Here is a 15,020-nt window from a genome sequence, read left to right as displayed (position 1 = left end):
GGAGGGTGGAGGGAAGGTGGGGTAGAAAGGGGGAACCGATTACAAGGATCTACATATAACCGCCTCCCGGGGGAACGGACAACAGAAAAGTGGGTGAAGTGAGACGCTGGACTGTGTAAGATATGACATAAAATAATTTATGAATTAGGAAGGGTTCATGAGAGAGGGAGTAGTGGGGGGAGGAGAAAACGAGGAGCTGATATTAAGGGCTCAAGAAGAAAGTAAATGTTTTGGGAATGATGATGGCAACAACTGTACAAATGTGCTTGACACAATGGATGGATGGATGGTGATAAGAATTGTACGAGCCCCCAATAAAATGACTTTAAAAAAAGAGAGGCACAGGAAAACCACTGAGGCAGCAGAAAGATTGTGGTCATGAACATAATCTCATGTCAATTTGAAGATATATAAAACTGTAGGGGTAATATTCAATCTGTCAATCAGGTCAGTCTGATGATACCTCCTCATGGGTGTGGCCTTCTCATAAATAGGATCCTGGGAACCTTTCCCACCCACCCCCTCTGACTTCCCCTTCCTGCTGGTGAGACACTCTGAGAACTGCCAGCTCTGTGATGCTTCCACAGCCATTGGATCCACAAGACTTTGCACCCCACCAGCCTGAGATCTTCCTCCTTTTGCCTCATTGAATGTGACTGTGTTAATCTGGAAAGGGACCTATGGACTAGTTTTGGACTTAGGGACTTCAAGTTGGACTGGGCTGGGCTCTTTTCTTGACATATAATTACTTCTTGATATAAAGCTCTTTCTTATACATATATGAGTGTCTCTGGATTTGTTTCTCTACTCAATCTGGCCTAACACAAAGATAAACAAGTTCCTAAAAACCAAAGCAATAAATTTACCTTGAAAACTGCTTGGCACAGCGAAACAAAATGTGGTAGTCTTGTGGCATGCCTATAGTGGTTCGTGGCTTGCTACTTGCACTAACATAATCCACAGGGTCTTCAATAGCTGATTTATTTGTAAGTAGTTTGCCAGGCTTAGCTCATCATAGTTTGAAAATTTTCCTGAAACCTGTTCAACATTATGGTAGCATGTAAGCCCCCACCGTCAGACAAATGGTGACCGCACTTGAGATGTGCTGAATGGGAATTGAACCTGGTTCTCCTGCATACATGGTAAAAACTATACCACTGACCCACCACCACCACTTACGATGTTAGATGGACATTATATACTGTAGAATTCTATCCTATACCCTGGAAGCCTGTGGAGGAAGGATTCTTGGCATCTAGCTATAACCCTATGTTAGGGAAATTCAGAAAGTATTTGTGAATTTAAGATAAACCAGCCAAGTCCAATGATTCATCTGTCCCAGGTGCGTAATGAGACGAAACTGATTTATTGCAGGTCATTTATTGCAGAGCAGACCCCACCCACCCCAATGCCATACTCCTCTTCTGAATTCTATTAGTCAATCTTTTCACTTGGAGATTTTTAATAATATTTATTTCAAAGTGAGGTCTTGAGAAATGATGCACCTGCACTCTGAAGTATGTTATTGTTGTTTAAAAAACAAAACTTTGCAAACTGCTCCATGCGGGGTATTCTGCACCCATCACGGGACATTTTCAAGTGCATCCAAACACCCAGTGTGTCCACAATTCCCTTCTCCCCCATAATCCTCAAGATTATGGGTAATAAAACTCTAGGAATTCTATATCCCCAAATATTCAGTAATTCTGTATCTGATCCCGAGTTCTTCAAATTCCAAATGGAGCTTACTCTCACCTTGACCACAAATTCTATGAGACAGAGAAGTCAGGTAACTTTACATCTCCTTGTTTAGTATTTTATTGATTTTTTGTTATAAAATCTCTACTCTAGAAAATACTGAACAAAATGAAAATATATCAGCAGGGGGTCGGGTTGGGTGGAGAATCACTGGCAAGGCAGCATAATGTGGAGATTAAAAAATGAATTCTGGAGCCAAACTGAATCCCAGTTCTATTTATTACCTATGTGTTCCTTCACATGTCTGCTTCTGGCTCCCCATTCATAAAATTGAGATAGTATTAGTACTTATCTCATAGGGTTAAGGGGATAAATGAGTTAGTGTTTGTAATGCATTTAAAACAATGCCTGTCACATGGTGTTATCTGATTGTACAACTATAAAATAAAAATTAACTGAGTTAATTTCTCCATGGGCCTTTCCAGTGCTGACACATGTACAGTTTTTAGATTTGTTATAGTAGATACATATATACACCTGTGTCCTTCTTATTCCTTCATGTAATGATCATTGATGCAGTGACAACTGTAATTTATAGTGACTGCCTAAGACAAATTACAAACTATTTGCCCAACAAGGCAGATATGAACAAACAATAGACACATACTCTAGCTTATTAAGGACCACTTTCTGTCCAACAACACAATCAAAATCTTATGTGTCCTGGCAATAATCTTTCCACCATTAGTAATCTCACTATTTTTTTTCCTAAAGGGGTTAATTTTGAACAACCATAAATAGGTCATCCAACTTCACTAAATTCAAATGTAGTATGTTTGATACCCTACTCCTTAAAGGACACCAGACCCTCCTCTTATAATGGCAAATTCTGCCTATCCTTCTGTGATTATGTACAAATTATCAATGTAAAGATGTATACCCATTCTACTAGCTTGATGCAAAATGGTGCATTTCCAGTTGAAATACTATTCCTGACATAAGATGTGTTCCTTAACAATGCACACGGAACCAGAAATAGGTGAGAGCGCTTTCTCAAAAATGCCTCATTCCCTAGTCATGTTTCTGAACTTGGATACCTTGTGGACAATACAAAGTGTTTACCTCCTTCTATTAATAAGGATAGCTCACCCTTATCCTTTTCATTAATAGAATTTCTCCTAAGAAGATACTTTGTTGACTGAAAAAAAAATTCCCCTCTTGAATTTATTTATAGGGTATTATTCCCCAAATGTTCTATCAGAGGTAAGAAGGAGGAAAAAAAGCTATCAATTCAATTTGCACAGTTTCTCTTCACTGTGATTTCTCTGATGTTGAGTTAGTGCTGACCGCCCATTAAAGGCTTTTCCACACTCATTGCATAGCAAGCCTTTCTCTCCACTGTGCATTCTCTGATGGATAATAAGGGAAGAATTCTTACAGAAAGCTTTCTCACAATGATTACATTTGTAAGGTTTTTCTCCTGTATGATTTCTCAAATGTACAATAAGTGAAGAACTCTCATTGAATGCTTTCCCACATTCGTTACACCTGTATGGTTTTTCTCCCGTATGAGTTCTCCGGTGTGCAATAAGGTGAGAGCTACAATTAAAGGATCGCTCACACTGATTACATTTATAGGGCTTTTCACCAGTGTGGATTCTCCGGTGAGCAACAAGGTGACAGCTCTGGCTAAAAGATTTCCCACATTTATTGCACTCATAGGGCTTCTCTCCAGTGTGTGTCCTTTGATGTCTAACGAGGTGAGCCATCTGGCTGCAGCATTTTCCACATTTATTACATTCGTAGGGCTTAATTCCAGAATGAATGATCTCGTGTTTTGTGAGGGCTGAACGTTCTCTGAACGCTTTGCCACATTCCTGACAGTTATATGGTTTCTCTCCTGTATGAGTTCTCTGATGGGCAATAAGATGGGAGCTCCAACTGAAGGATTTTCCACATTCTGTGCATTTATATGGTTTTGCTCCAGAATGCGTTCTCTCATGTTTGCTGAGGGCAGAGTAATCTCTAAACGCTTTTTCACATTCATCACATTTAAAGGGCTTCTCTCCAGTATGCATTCGCATATGGGCAATAAGATGGGAACTCCAGCTGAAAGATTTCCCACATTCAGAACATTCAAAAGGCTTCTCTCCAGTATGAGTCCTCTGATGTCCAATGAGATGGGAGTTCCAGTTGAAAGATTTCCCACATTCATTGCATACATAAGGTTTTTCTCCTGTATGAATTCTCTTATGTACAATAAGATGAGAGTTCCAGCTAAAGGCTTTTCCGCATTTATTACATTCATAGGGTTTTATTCCAGTGTGAGTCCGCTCATGTTTAGTAAGGGCTGAACGATTCCTAAAAACTTTCCCACATTTATCACATTCGTAGGGCTTCTCTCCAGCATGAGTATTCTTATGTTGGATAAGATAAGAGCTCCAGATGAAAGATGTCCCACATTCATTATATTCATAAGGTTTCTCTGCAGTGTAAGTGCTTGTATGCTGAGTAAGGAATGAATCATACCCAAAGACTTTCTCCCATTCATTGTACTTATATGCTTTCTCTACAGTATTAGTTTTTTGATGTCCCATAATAGATGAGAAGTAAAAGATATTCTCATATTCTTTATAATCACATTGGTTGTCTCCAACATTAAGTCTTAACTGGTGATTAAACGATGGACTCTGGTTAAAAATTTGATGGCATTCCTTATATTCATAGAGCTTTTCTCCTGTATGAATTCTCTTATGATCACCGAAATGTATTATTTGATTGAAAGATTTAACAGCATCAGTGCATTTGAAAAGATTATCTCCAGGTTGCTTTCTTGGAGGGTGAACAGGCTGAATGGATTTGTAGAAGGTCTTGCTATAATCGTTATTTTCATAGGTAATCTTATCTGCGTACATTATGGCTGAATTATATCTCCAACTTTCGGACTGTGTATTAGGTTTATAGAAATGTTCTATTTGAGAAACTCTCTGAGATGGAAAAATGTTTAAGCTCTGGCTGTAGTTGGACCCAAGTTCATAGAAGTCAGGGCCTGTTTGTGAAAGTACTTCCTTTTGCATAAAGACCATTTGCGTCCTTGCTCTGCTTTGGTTCATGTGGTACATTTCTAATTGATCTCCACATCCCAAGATTTCTACCCTGGAGAAACAAGGATCATCCCATATGTATCTTTCCAACTTCATGCTATGGGATTGTTCTTCCACAAAAATGCTCTGTGTTGGGATCAAAGCTGTTCTTTCAATACTTCTCATCCATTCTGAAATAAACAAGAATAATTTTTTAAAGCCATAGTAACATAGAAAAATAAATCTTAAGGAAAGAGCAGGAACGGTGAGATCTACTGTACACAATGATCAATTGTCAAGTGTGATTGTTTTTCCCAAATACAAACTTGTAACCCAGGAAAATATCATAAACGTGAAGAAGAGAGTAATGAATAAGGAACAAATAAGTATAAAAATTGTATACTGAAAATTGATAAACCCAGTTAGGAAGATTTCTTATGAAAAGATGAGGATAGTAAGGTAAGGTGACCAGATTTTAGCATTGGTAAAGCGGGACAAAAGCGGGACACCATTGATAAAACTTATATCCTGGCGAAATAGCCACATGGCAGCTAAAAACCGTATACCCTAGCTTGTCGTGCATTCTTTCCAAAAATTGAGACTTTTTAAAAACACCGCAGGACACAGGAAAAATTGTTAAAAATCGGGACTGTCCCACCAAAAGTGGGACACCTTATAGTAAGGATGTGCAGGAGACAACTCAGATTGGCTGAGCTACTCAAATGGTGCATATTCCAAGTAGACCTGTTTCAGGACTGGAACGTGGCCAGCTCCAGGGAAATGAGGGCTTGGAATGTCCTAAAGGAGAAAATGTTTTGCATGCTGAGGATATGAAACATAATCCTTTCTCTGAACAGTTTGTGCAAATAATATCATTTATGGTGGACACCTTTCATTCTGGGTGGAATCTGGTGACTGAACTCATTCACACAGGCACCATGTACTTTCCTGACTAACTCCCAAGCTCAGGTGAGTGTCCCTGGCAGAGTACACTACCCACCTATGATCACAACTCATTGGTGGGGAAATTAATTATATCCCATGGATGCCACTGGGAAAGGGCTCTAGGAAACTTGTATCTAGTGTCCTCTGAAACTAGGCCCCCTGTGCTTTTCCCCCTCTGTTAATGTTGCTTTATATCCATTCACTATGATAAACTGTAATTGTAATGATAAAGATTTCAGTCTTGTGATTTCTTCCAGGAAATCACTAAATTTGGGATGGTCTTGGGAACTCCTGATACAAAGAAAACATTGAATGCTATTAGGTTGTTTTTGTTTTTTAAGTTCCTGGTAACAAAAAGTTAAGTGTTCAACTACTAGACAGAAGGTTTGAATATACCCACAGGCAGGTCTGGTGGTCTCTTTCTGATGGGTCACAGCTTTGAAAGCCCTAAGGGGGACAGTTCTACTCTGAATATGTGAGGTCACCGTGAGTCAGAAGTGAGTTGATGACAATTGACAATAGCAATAAGGTAGAAAATGACAATAACAACTTGTTTTACAAAGGGAGATGAACTCACAAGTCCTTAGCAACCAATGTTTAAATTATTAAGTAGAATCCTAATTCATTTCCATATAATGATACCCTTTCTGCTCCCGTATCTTGCCAGCACTTTCACCTACCAAGGCATTATCTATGAAAGTATGAGATTCCATAGAGTCCAAAACATGAAAGAAATTTCATCACCTCAAAGGGCAACATCATCATCTTTTAAAGATCTCAAAGTTACAGTACTTTCACCCAGTACAGAAAAAAAAACTTTTTTTTTGTTGAAGGATACTATCAGTGACTTGAAAGAGAGCATATTGTGATGAAACAGATAATCAGTACTTAAATAATGGCTCCGCCACTATCCTTACAAGACTTATCTGATGATTAAGTCAGATTATAAATGCAGTGAAATGCCTATCAAATGGCAGGCTTTCAATATATGGGAGCTACTATCGTTGTAGTTGAAGTATGCAGTCCTCTAACAACTAGAGGGGTCTGTATTTGTTCCCTAACGCTGCTGTAACAAATCACCAAACACTATGTGGCTTCAAACCATACAAATTTATTATCTTTCAGCTCAAAAGACAAGAGTCTTGCTCCAGAACCAACAGAGATAGCCTTTCCTGAAAGTGGTACCCTGAATCCACACTTCTAGCCTTCTACACAGCAAGCAAATCCATTTCTGTTCTCAGTCCTTCACAGAAGAGCCTGAAGGGAGGGAAGCTATACGCAGGGTGCAGTACAGCACTGATGAAACACATAACTATCCTCTAGTCCTTTAACATTTCCTTCCCTTACTAGTATGGTCCCAGGTTCACCTCATTAATCTTGTTAGGCCTGTGTATATTAATTTATATAATAAAAATCACCCAATGCATGAAATCCAAGATAGAAAAAAAAACCCATCAGAAATAGTAATGGGAGCAATGATCCCCTGGGGGTACTGGAAGAAGGGGGAGGGGGAACTGATATGACTATAATCCCACTGGAGGGGAAGGAATAACAGGATTATAGGTAAACGGATACAGTGGATAGTGTAAAACATGGCAAATAAGTAAATGATAACAATAATAATTATTTATAATATAAGAATAAGGGTTCCTGGGGGGCAAGGGGAAGAAGGGGATAAAGAGGAGCTGATAGCAAAGAGTTCAAGAAGAAAGAAAATGATGGTGGCAGTAACTGTACAATTATGCTTGATCTAATTGAATTATGGATTGTTATATTATCTGTTAAGAGCTCCCAATAAAAGATTAAATAAATAAACGCCTGTCTTTTAAAGCCACCAACTACTGTATTTCTGTTACAGCAGCTCAAGGGAATTAAGACAGTCATGTTAGAGAAAAAAGCAGCGGACACTATGAAAGGCAGGAAAGCAGACAGTGTGGAGAACTCCCAACAAACCCCACTATGGCCATTAAGTCAATTCTAACCTCTAGTGATCCGATATAGGGTTCCCAAGAGGGTCGATCTTTTGGGGAGCAGAGAGCCTCATCTTTCTCCCATGGAAGGCCGGAGGGATGGAATACTAACTTTGTAATTAGCAGCCCAACCCTGAACCGGCGGCCCCAGGGCGCTGTCATCAACGAGAAGAGGTTGATACAGGAGGGAAAGATGCAGAGGATGTTCTGCATGTACCTCAGAAAGGCAACCCCTCAAGCCCTTGTGCTGTTTCTCAAGTAAGGAGGTGCTGGGGAAGAATGTCTGCCCACTTGGGGCCACGACCGGCTCTTACCTGGACAAGTGCTTTGAGGATATCCTCTTTCCACAGCCCATGGCTCTTCTCCTTGTTCCAGCAGTGAGATGACTTCAGGCTTGGGGATCTCATTCCCTGAGCATACAGGAAAAATAGAAGTTTGTGTAATAGGGCAGATCAGTCTGATGCCTGCTTCTCCACTGTGACTTTTCACTTGAGCGAAGCCTAGTCCCTCTAATGACATGTTTCACGAGCATTAGAATTTTCACCCTGATTTCCAATACCCAAGACCATTTCAGCCCTCCAGTGGCCTCAAAGGGCTTCTAACCATAGAGGGGCTGAAGGCATTGCAATGGAAACAGCCTCATTGTACATGGGCAGCACCTGCCTTACCCACAGAGATCAAGTGCCCGAAAGTCTCCAGCATCACATCGCGGTACAGGGTCCTCTGAACAGGGTCCAGCTGCCCCCACTCCTCTTGGGAAAAGTCCACAGCCACATCTTTGAAGGTCACTGGTTCCTAAAAGGACACACATGTTCTTCCTCAACCTGGGGCACCTTCTCTACTATTTCCTAGGGATGGACTGAGGCTGATAAGAGAGAAGGGAGATGAGGCTGGTGGTAGAGAAACTGGCCTGATTATGTTCAAAATTCTGACCGGTGCAGGTCAGGTTTCATTAGGACGCACTTAAACTCATATCTAGGAAGCCCTGGTGGTGTAGTGGTTACAGTTGGGCTGCTCACTGCAAGGTTGGCAGTTCAAAATCAACCAGCTGCTCCAAGGAGAAAGATGGGATTTCCTACGCTTGTAGAGTTACAGTCTTGGAAACTCACAGGGGCAGTTCTACCCTGCCCTACAGGGTCACTCTGAGTCGGAACTCACTTGATGGCAGTGAGTTTGAGTTTGGATTTGAGGCCCTTCTCTGGAATGAGCCGTTAGGGAACTACCCCATCCCTCTTGCTATCAATTTGATTCCTGTGAGGGAGAGTAGAGAAACCCCATAGTCTCCAAGGTTGTAAATCTGTACAGAAGCGGACTGCCAGATCTTTCTGCCAAGTAGTGTCTGGGGGGTTTGACCTTTCCATCAGCAACCAACAACTTAGCCACGAAGCTGCCAGGGCTCCCTCAGGTAATTGGGTACCTATCACAACCACTGCAACAAGTTAAACAGGTCTTTCTGCAGACTCTCGCCCAACTTATATTACATCAAATTTGAACAGAACTCCCCCTTTTGGATGGGAAACTCAGACATTTAATAAAGCAAAGGAGTCCTTGGGTGGTGCAAACGGGTAAGCACTCCGCTGCTAGCCCAAAGGTTGATGGTTCAAACCCAGACAGAGGTGCCGTAGAAAAGAAAGCCCTGGTGATCATATTCCAAAAGCCTTGAAAACCTTATGGAGCTATTCTACTACACACACACACACACACACACACACACACACACACACACACCTCGAATCGGCATCAACTGCATGGCAACAACGTCACAGTAAAGCCTTTGTGTGCAGCTCAGAGGTTAGGAGGCTCAGTCGCTCGCCAGAGACTCCGGGAACTTTGATTTGCAACATAAGCATCTAGAGTGTGGAATGGTGTGACTTGAATACTGAATGTCTGTATTCCTGGCAGGAGTTGAGCTGCTTCATACCCATAGCATCTCTGTCCCAAGAGCTGGAGCTGAGGGTGAGATGGGACCATGCACAACATTGGAGGCTCAGGACAATCCGTGACAGTGGCTCTTGGAAGCACTTAAATCCAAAGAGTCCAACTGGGAAGATAGTGGGCAGGAAAGAACCAGGGATAGTCCAACAGCGAAGATGAATTAGAGTGTCAGCCTAATTTCTGCAATGAATGTGCCGCCAACTCACTGTCCTGGTAAGCAATCGGTACCATCCTCATCTACCTGGGCACTCGGCGACAGGAAGGGCTCAACACTTCTCCTGGCGGTAAAGGTGAGCTGTGTGTGGTGGTTGGCCCGACACAAACCCTGCAGCCCACGTCTCAGAGTACGCAGTCCCCTGCACCTCAGTCCTCCTCTCCATCTGGAAACGGCTTTCTGGTCTGCCCTGGTGTCTGTGCAGAATCAGGCCATGAATGCTGCAAGTGCAAAGGGCGTGGTTTCCACTGCCCGGTTGCTCAAGCCCTCTCATGCCCACCTCCAAGTCTACTTCTACCTGTACAAGGTCTCCCGGATGGACTCATTTGCTGTCACTGCTGGTCCTGGCTTGTAAACCCAGCTCACCATCGGATCTGGGTCAACACAAAGCCTTCGCGGCTGGTTATTTGAGGAGCCCTGTTGGCACAAGGGTTAAGCACTTTGACACTAATCAAAAGCTGGGTGGTTGGAACTTACCCAAAGGCTCTATAAGGAGTCCTGAGGCATTAGTGGGTTACAAGTTGGACTGCTAGCTGCAAGGTGAGCAGTTTGAAACCACCAGCGTCTCCTCCTCGGGAGAAAGATGGGGCTTTTACCTCCCATGAAGAGGTATAGTCTCAGAACCTCATAAGGCAGTCTTACAGGGTCCTGTCCTATAGGATCGCCATGAGTTGGAACCAAGTCGAGGGCAGTGGGAAGGCTCCACAGGAGAGACATCTGGAGATCTGCTTCTGTCGTTGTGTTTTGTACCAAGGTCCGTGGATGTCACAGATGGTTTGTGCTCACCTGCAAGTCTGCATCTGAACCCGCCCAGCAGCTCTGTAGAACACTTGGTGACCTGCTCCTGTAAAGATTACTCTACCGGGGCAGCTCCCAGTCAGAACTGTGTCTTCAAAACATCCAATTATAACCTATCTGCCCAAATGGCTCCCTTTCCACCTTTACAGGATGATCAGGATAAAAGGCAGAACCACTGATTCCCCTACTCAAAATCAACTCTACCACATCTAACAAGATCACCCAGGAGGATCGTCCTCTCATTTATAGCTAAATCTTTCGTTTCTGTAGCCCAACTCCTCACAGAGCACATGGGATTAGGTGCCGTCTCCTGTGATCTCCACTCTCGTTTTCCACAGCCTATACAAACGTCCCTGCTCCTTCTGTGCTCGTGCCAGGGGCCCAGCCTCTCCTGACAGTCAAGCCCCTGTGAGTGACAGTCCACTCTCACCCCCTCCTTCCTCGTCATCCGGGTGTCACCCAGCTGCAGTCCCTTCTGCGGATTCGCTGCCCAATCTTTGCCTCTGCTTCTTGGCAATTTTTCTTTATATTCATCTTTAAAAAAAAAATTTTATAATCTATATTGAACCATATGGGGGAACGGATATGCATTACAGCCAGTGCTCATTTATCAACTGTCTCACTGTCCCACATTTTAGATATCCACAATAGTGAAAACTCGACTTTCTGACTAGTCTGCATATTAACATACACCTGGCAGTAACCAACAGCAAGAGGCGAAACACGAGTAGGGGCGGCTGTGATGAGTATGTGTCAACGTGGCTGGGGTATGGCAGTTCCGTATTGATGTAATCTGGGCACCTATGTGATCTGCTGTGGTCATTCTTCACGTCCACATATCAATAATGTTTGCATGACAACATGGTCTTTGGAACTTACCCATGTTGGAAAGTGAGGAGTAGGCATAATCGCGATTTTCCTATTCACTATGCCCTCTCCCAAATCCTTCATGCCACACTTGCTAAATCTAAGGTCATTGGCCACTTCCCTCTTAGACATTCCTGCGGCATTTCAAATGACTGACCACGCCTCCTCTCGGTGCAACACTCCTGAGCCTTGGACTCCCCAATGCCACACACTCTCAGTGTCCATACCTGGCTGCTTCTGCTTCGTTTGGTAACATAAACTTTTCACGTTAGTAAAACTTAAGGGCAGACAAGTGTGCAAAGCATAAATGCCAGGGCTGGATGCATTTTTACAGACAGTATACCCCCAGCAGCAGCTAAGAGGCTGTGCTCACTTGCTTGTTTTCCTCTCAGGCTACCAAACCTCTCCTCTGTGGAGTGGCATCTATGACCATGGCTTCAACGTTCACCTAACACACAATAAAACTCAAACCCAGAGGCTGGCTTTTCTCTTAAGCTGGCGGACTTCACCGCCCACGAGTCTCAAGACACCCACGGAACAATCATGTTGCTCTAGCTGTTGTTGGGTCCATCAGGTTAACTCCAACTCATGGCAGCTCCGCAGGACAGAGCACAACTGCTCTACAGTGTGGGAAAGGGGCACTGAGGGAAATAGGACGAGGACTCTATTCCCTAACGTATCACAGAGGGAATCTGGAAAGCTGGTACTCCACAGTAGGAAAGCCTCCACTTTGCTAAGTTAGAGATAAAGTCCAAGTACACGATCCTGCTTTAAATATCATTCCCAAAGATTCTCCCTTAACAACTATGCTGACAAAGTGAGCATATGGCCGACTTTATCTCCCTACAGAAGCAGACATCCTGTTGCCCTCTCCCCACTGTGTCACCCAGCCCCCCTCACACCTTCCCCCAGTGCAGGTTATTAGGTGCCTGTGAGCTGTGACTTACTGTAAGTCCTTACACAAAGGACTGTGTCACTTGTAGATTCCACCCACCTTGTGACCTATGTAACTACTGGATATGCATGGTTCCATGGGCAACCTACAAATATCCCAAGACAGTCAAGGCCTTCTCTCTTCTTTCCCACTTCCATGTGGACCACCAAGAGGGGCTGAAGTGAGCATGCTACTATAAAACGTGTCTGCCCCCTTTATTTTATTCTCTCTCCTATTTTCTATGACTTTACTATGACCTTTACATATTATAACTGTACAACTGCACCTTCTGGCCCTTCGGTTGTTGGACTTAGGTTTCCTCTGACACTAAAGGCCATATTGTTGAGACCTTTTGGAAACAGATCACCTGCTTGTCTTCCAAGGAAGTTCTGAGTGGCTCACACTGCCCACCTTTTGGGTAGTAGTTGAGCGCCTGTTTGCTCCATCCCAGGACTCCTGGCGTATTCATGCACACATCTACCAGATAGATTCAGGAGGAATGAAATCATTAGAGAGTGATTCTGCAACCACTACTAGACGAGGGAGCATTAGCAGTCGCTCTCTGCTAAACCACGAGGGAAGACAGGAAACTTTACCATGAAGGGGTCCAGTTGATAAGACCTGCACCCACTGACTCTTCTTACAATCTACAGCAGGACAGGACATCACGGGCCTCCTGGTTCACAAGGTACAAAGGAACCAGCACCAACTGCGAGGTGCTCTTGCCAAAATATCAGCCAGGATCTGATCGGTCCCAGCCCCCGCACAAAGGACTTACTCAATGGACTCACAAAGGTAAAGTGAAGCTGGCCCACAAGACATGCAGAGTGCAGGGCCACTGATTACACCCGTTATGCTAGGCAGTCATCACTTTCTGGTGGTCACCATCCTTAAAATCTCAATGCCCTTAAGTGATTCAGTTCTGACCTATAGAGATTGGGGGTTTCTCCTCCCCTCAAAATCCATGCTATCAGCTCAAGAATGTTGCTATTTATAAACTCAATAGGACAGTTCAAAAATTATTCCGGGGTGGGGGTGGGGGTGGGGGCGGAACAGACAAAATTTCTTATTTCTGCCTTAGAAAACTTAGATACAAATAGAAATATATTTCCTTGGAGGGAACTACTCTAATGAAGCGAATATTTCTCTTAAAGGTTAGAGAGTTACATACATTTTTACTCACTTAAAACTCATTATTCTGGAGAAAATTAGTGACAGTCCTTTTGGTCCAAATTACTGGAGGCTCTGTTTTCAAAATGAAGTTTAAGTAGGTATTTGGTGTTTTTATCTAGCCAAAGGACGGCTTTAACATATTTTCACAGGTTTTCAAATTGCTGGTGATCAGGAGAACATACCGAGTTTTGGAAATTTTTGATAAATGTCTCTTCTGCTGATTATTCCTTTTAAAAAATAAATATAAATTCTGAAAAAGTTTCTAAATATAAGCTTAATTCAAACTGTAAGCCACTTGGGTTTTTGAATTTGATATATTATGTAAGAGTAAAAGGCTTGCTTCAATTAAAAGTAAACATTTTGGATTATCAGAGGCCAATTTATTTTATATTTGAGCTTTCTGTTTTATAATATGAAATTTTATAAATTAAACTACATTTGATTGTTGTAATTTCACAGCAAAATAAAACAAAAACAAACATGAAGCATATGCAACAGCTGGGCCTCGTTGGGATCCTAGTATAATCAGCCCAACTGTCAAACGGCGTTTTGGAGATAATCAGGGAAAACAACATGGAGTGTGCACTTGGTGACAGTGAGGAATCACGGTTCATTTTGTGGGCGGTGGTAAAGCTCTGGCAGTTGTTTGTAGAGACACTTAACTCTCTTAGACAGATGCACAGAAGAACAGGTGAAATGATGTAACACAGGGAGGAGAGTGGAGGGCGGAGCTGGGCATAGCTTTGCTCACTGCCTCGCCTGCTGGCCAGTACCCTGACTTGTGGGCAGCTCGGCCAGCAGCTCTGCATACCTCCCTCAAAACCCTTCTCAGTTTCAGGAGTGTGGGTGCTTCTCAGGACAGCAGGGTGAGATGGAATACCCCATCATTTTGGGGTGGGAGTAGGGACCCTGACAACCAACCTCCTACCCTAGGTAACTAGAGGTAGAATGGGTTGAGTGACTCTATCTACCTAGGTCCCTAGAACGGAGACAGAGAAAAGGGGGGTGTGGTGGGTATGGGGGAGGCAACCAGCCCCAACCAGCTGGCATAGAATGAGACTCTGTGAGAGTCCCAGACACTCCCTGGTGCCTGGCTAAATGCCCAAAGACCAGAGGACCCGTGGGGAACGAGAAGGTAACAGAGGACACAGAATCCACGCAGCAGCTAGAGTTCCTACACTTCTGCTCTCAGACCAGAGGAAGTTTCAGGATAAAATGGGGCAGGATCCGACCACAGAGGTCTGAGAGAGAACAGGAAAGAGCTTGTAGAAAATGTAGACTGCAGAAAAGACACAACCACCAGTGGAGGAGGCCCATCGTCTAAGAGAAGGCCCTGGAAGAGTCCTGTGATGGTCAGACAATCACAATTCCTCAATCCCCAACCATCTCTCTCTCTCTCTCTC

The 15,020-nt window shown here is 43.2% G+C and overlaps 1 protein-coding gene across 7 annotated transcripts in view; it reads right to left on the bottom strand.

Moving 5' to 3' along the window:
* Positions 1-1,790: 1,790 nt before the first annotated feature.
* ZNF606 (zinc finger protein 606) overlaps positions 1,791-15,020 on the bottom strand; it is a 22,473-nt gene continuing 9,243 nt past the window's right edge. For 4 of the 7 annotated variants that reach the window (XM_045292294.1, XM_045292293.1, XM_045292296.1 and 1 more), the window contains 3 exons: positions 8,365-8,491; positions 8,011-8,106; positions 1,791-4,972 (listed from right to left, as the gene is read on the bottom strand). In XM_045292294.1, coding sequence (XP_045148229.1) covers positions 2,985-4,972; positions 8,011-8,106; positions 8,365-8,491 — 2,211 coding nt within the window. In that variant the 3' untranslated portion in view covers positions 1,791-2,984. Of the gene's footprint in view, positions 4,973-8,010; positions 8,107-8,364; positions 8,492-10,517; positions 11,178-15,020 lie in introns of those variants that run through there. The other 3 variants (XM_045292298.1, XM_045292297.1, XM_045292302.1) reach the window with 3 other exon arrangements.

This window comes from Echinops telfairi, unplaced genomic scaffold (genome assembly GCF_000313985.2).
Source record: "Echinops telfairi isolate 266 unplaced genomic scaffold, ASM31398v2 ScPeMD7_655;HRSCAF=1070, whole genome shotgun sequence".
NCBI lineage: Eukaryota > Metazoa > Chordata > Mammalia > Afrosoricida > Tenrecidae > Echinops > Echinops telfairi.
This window is presented reverse-complemented; position numbering and strand designations above follow the sequence as displayed.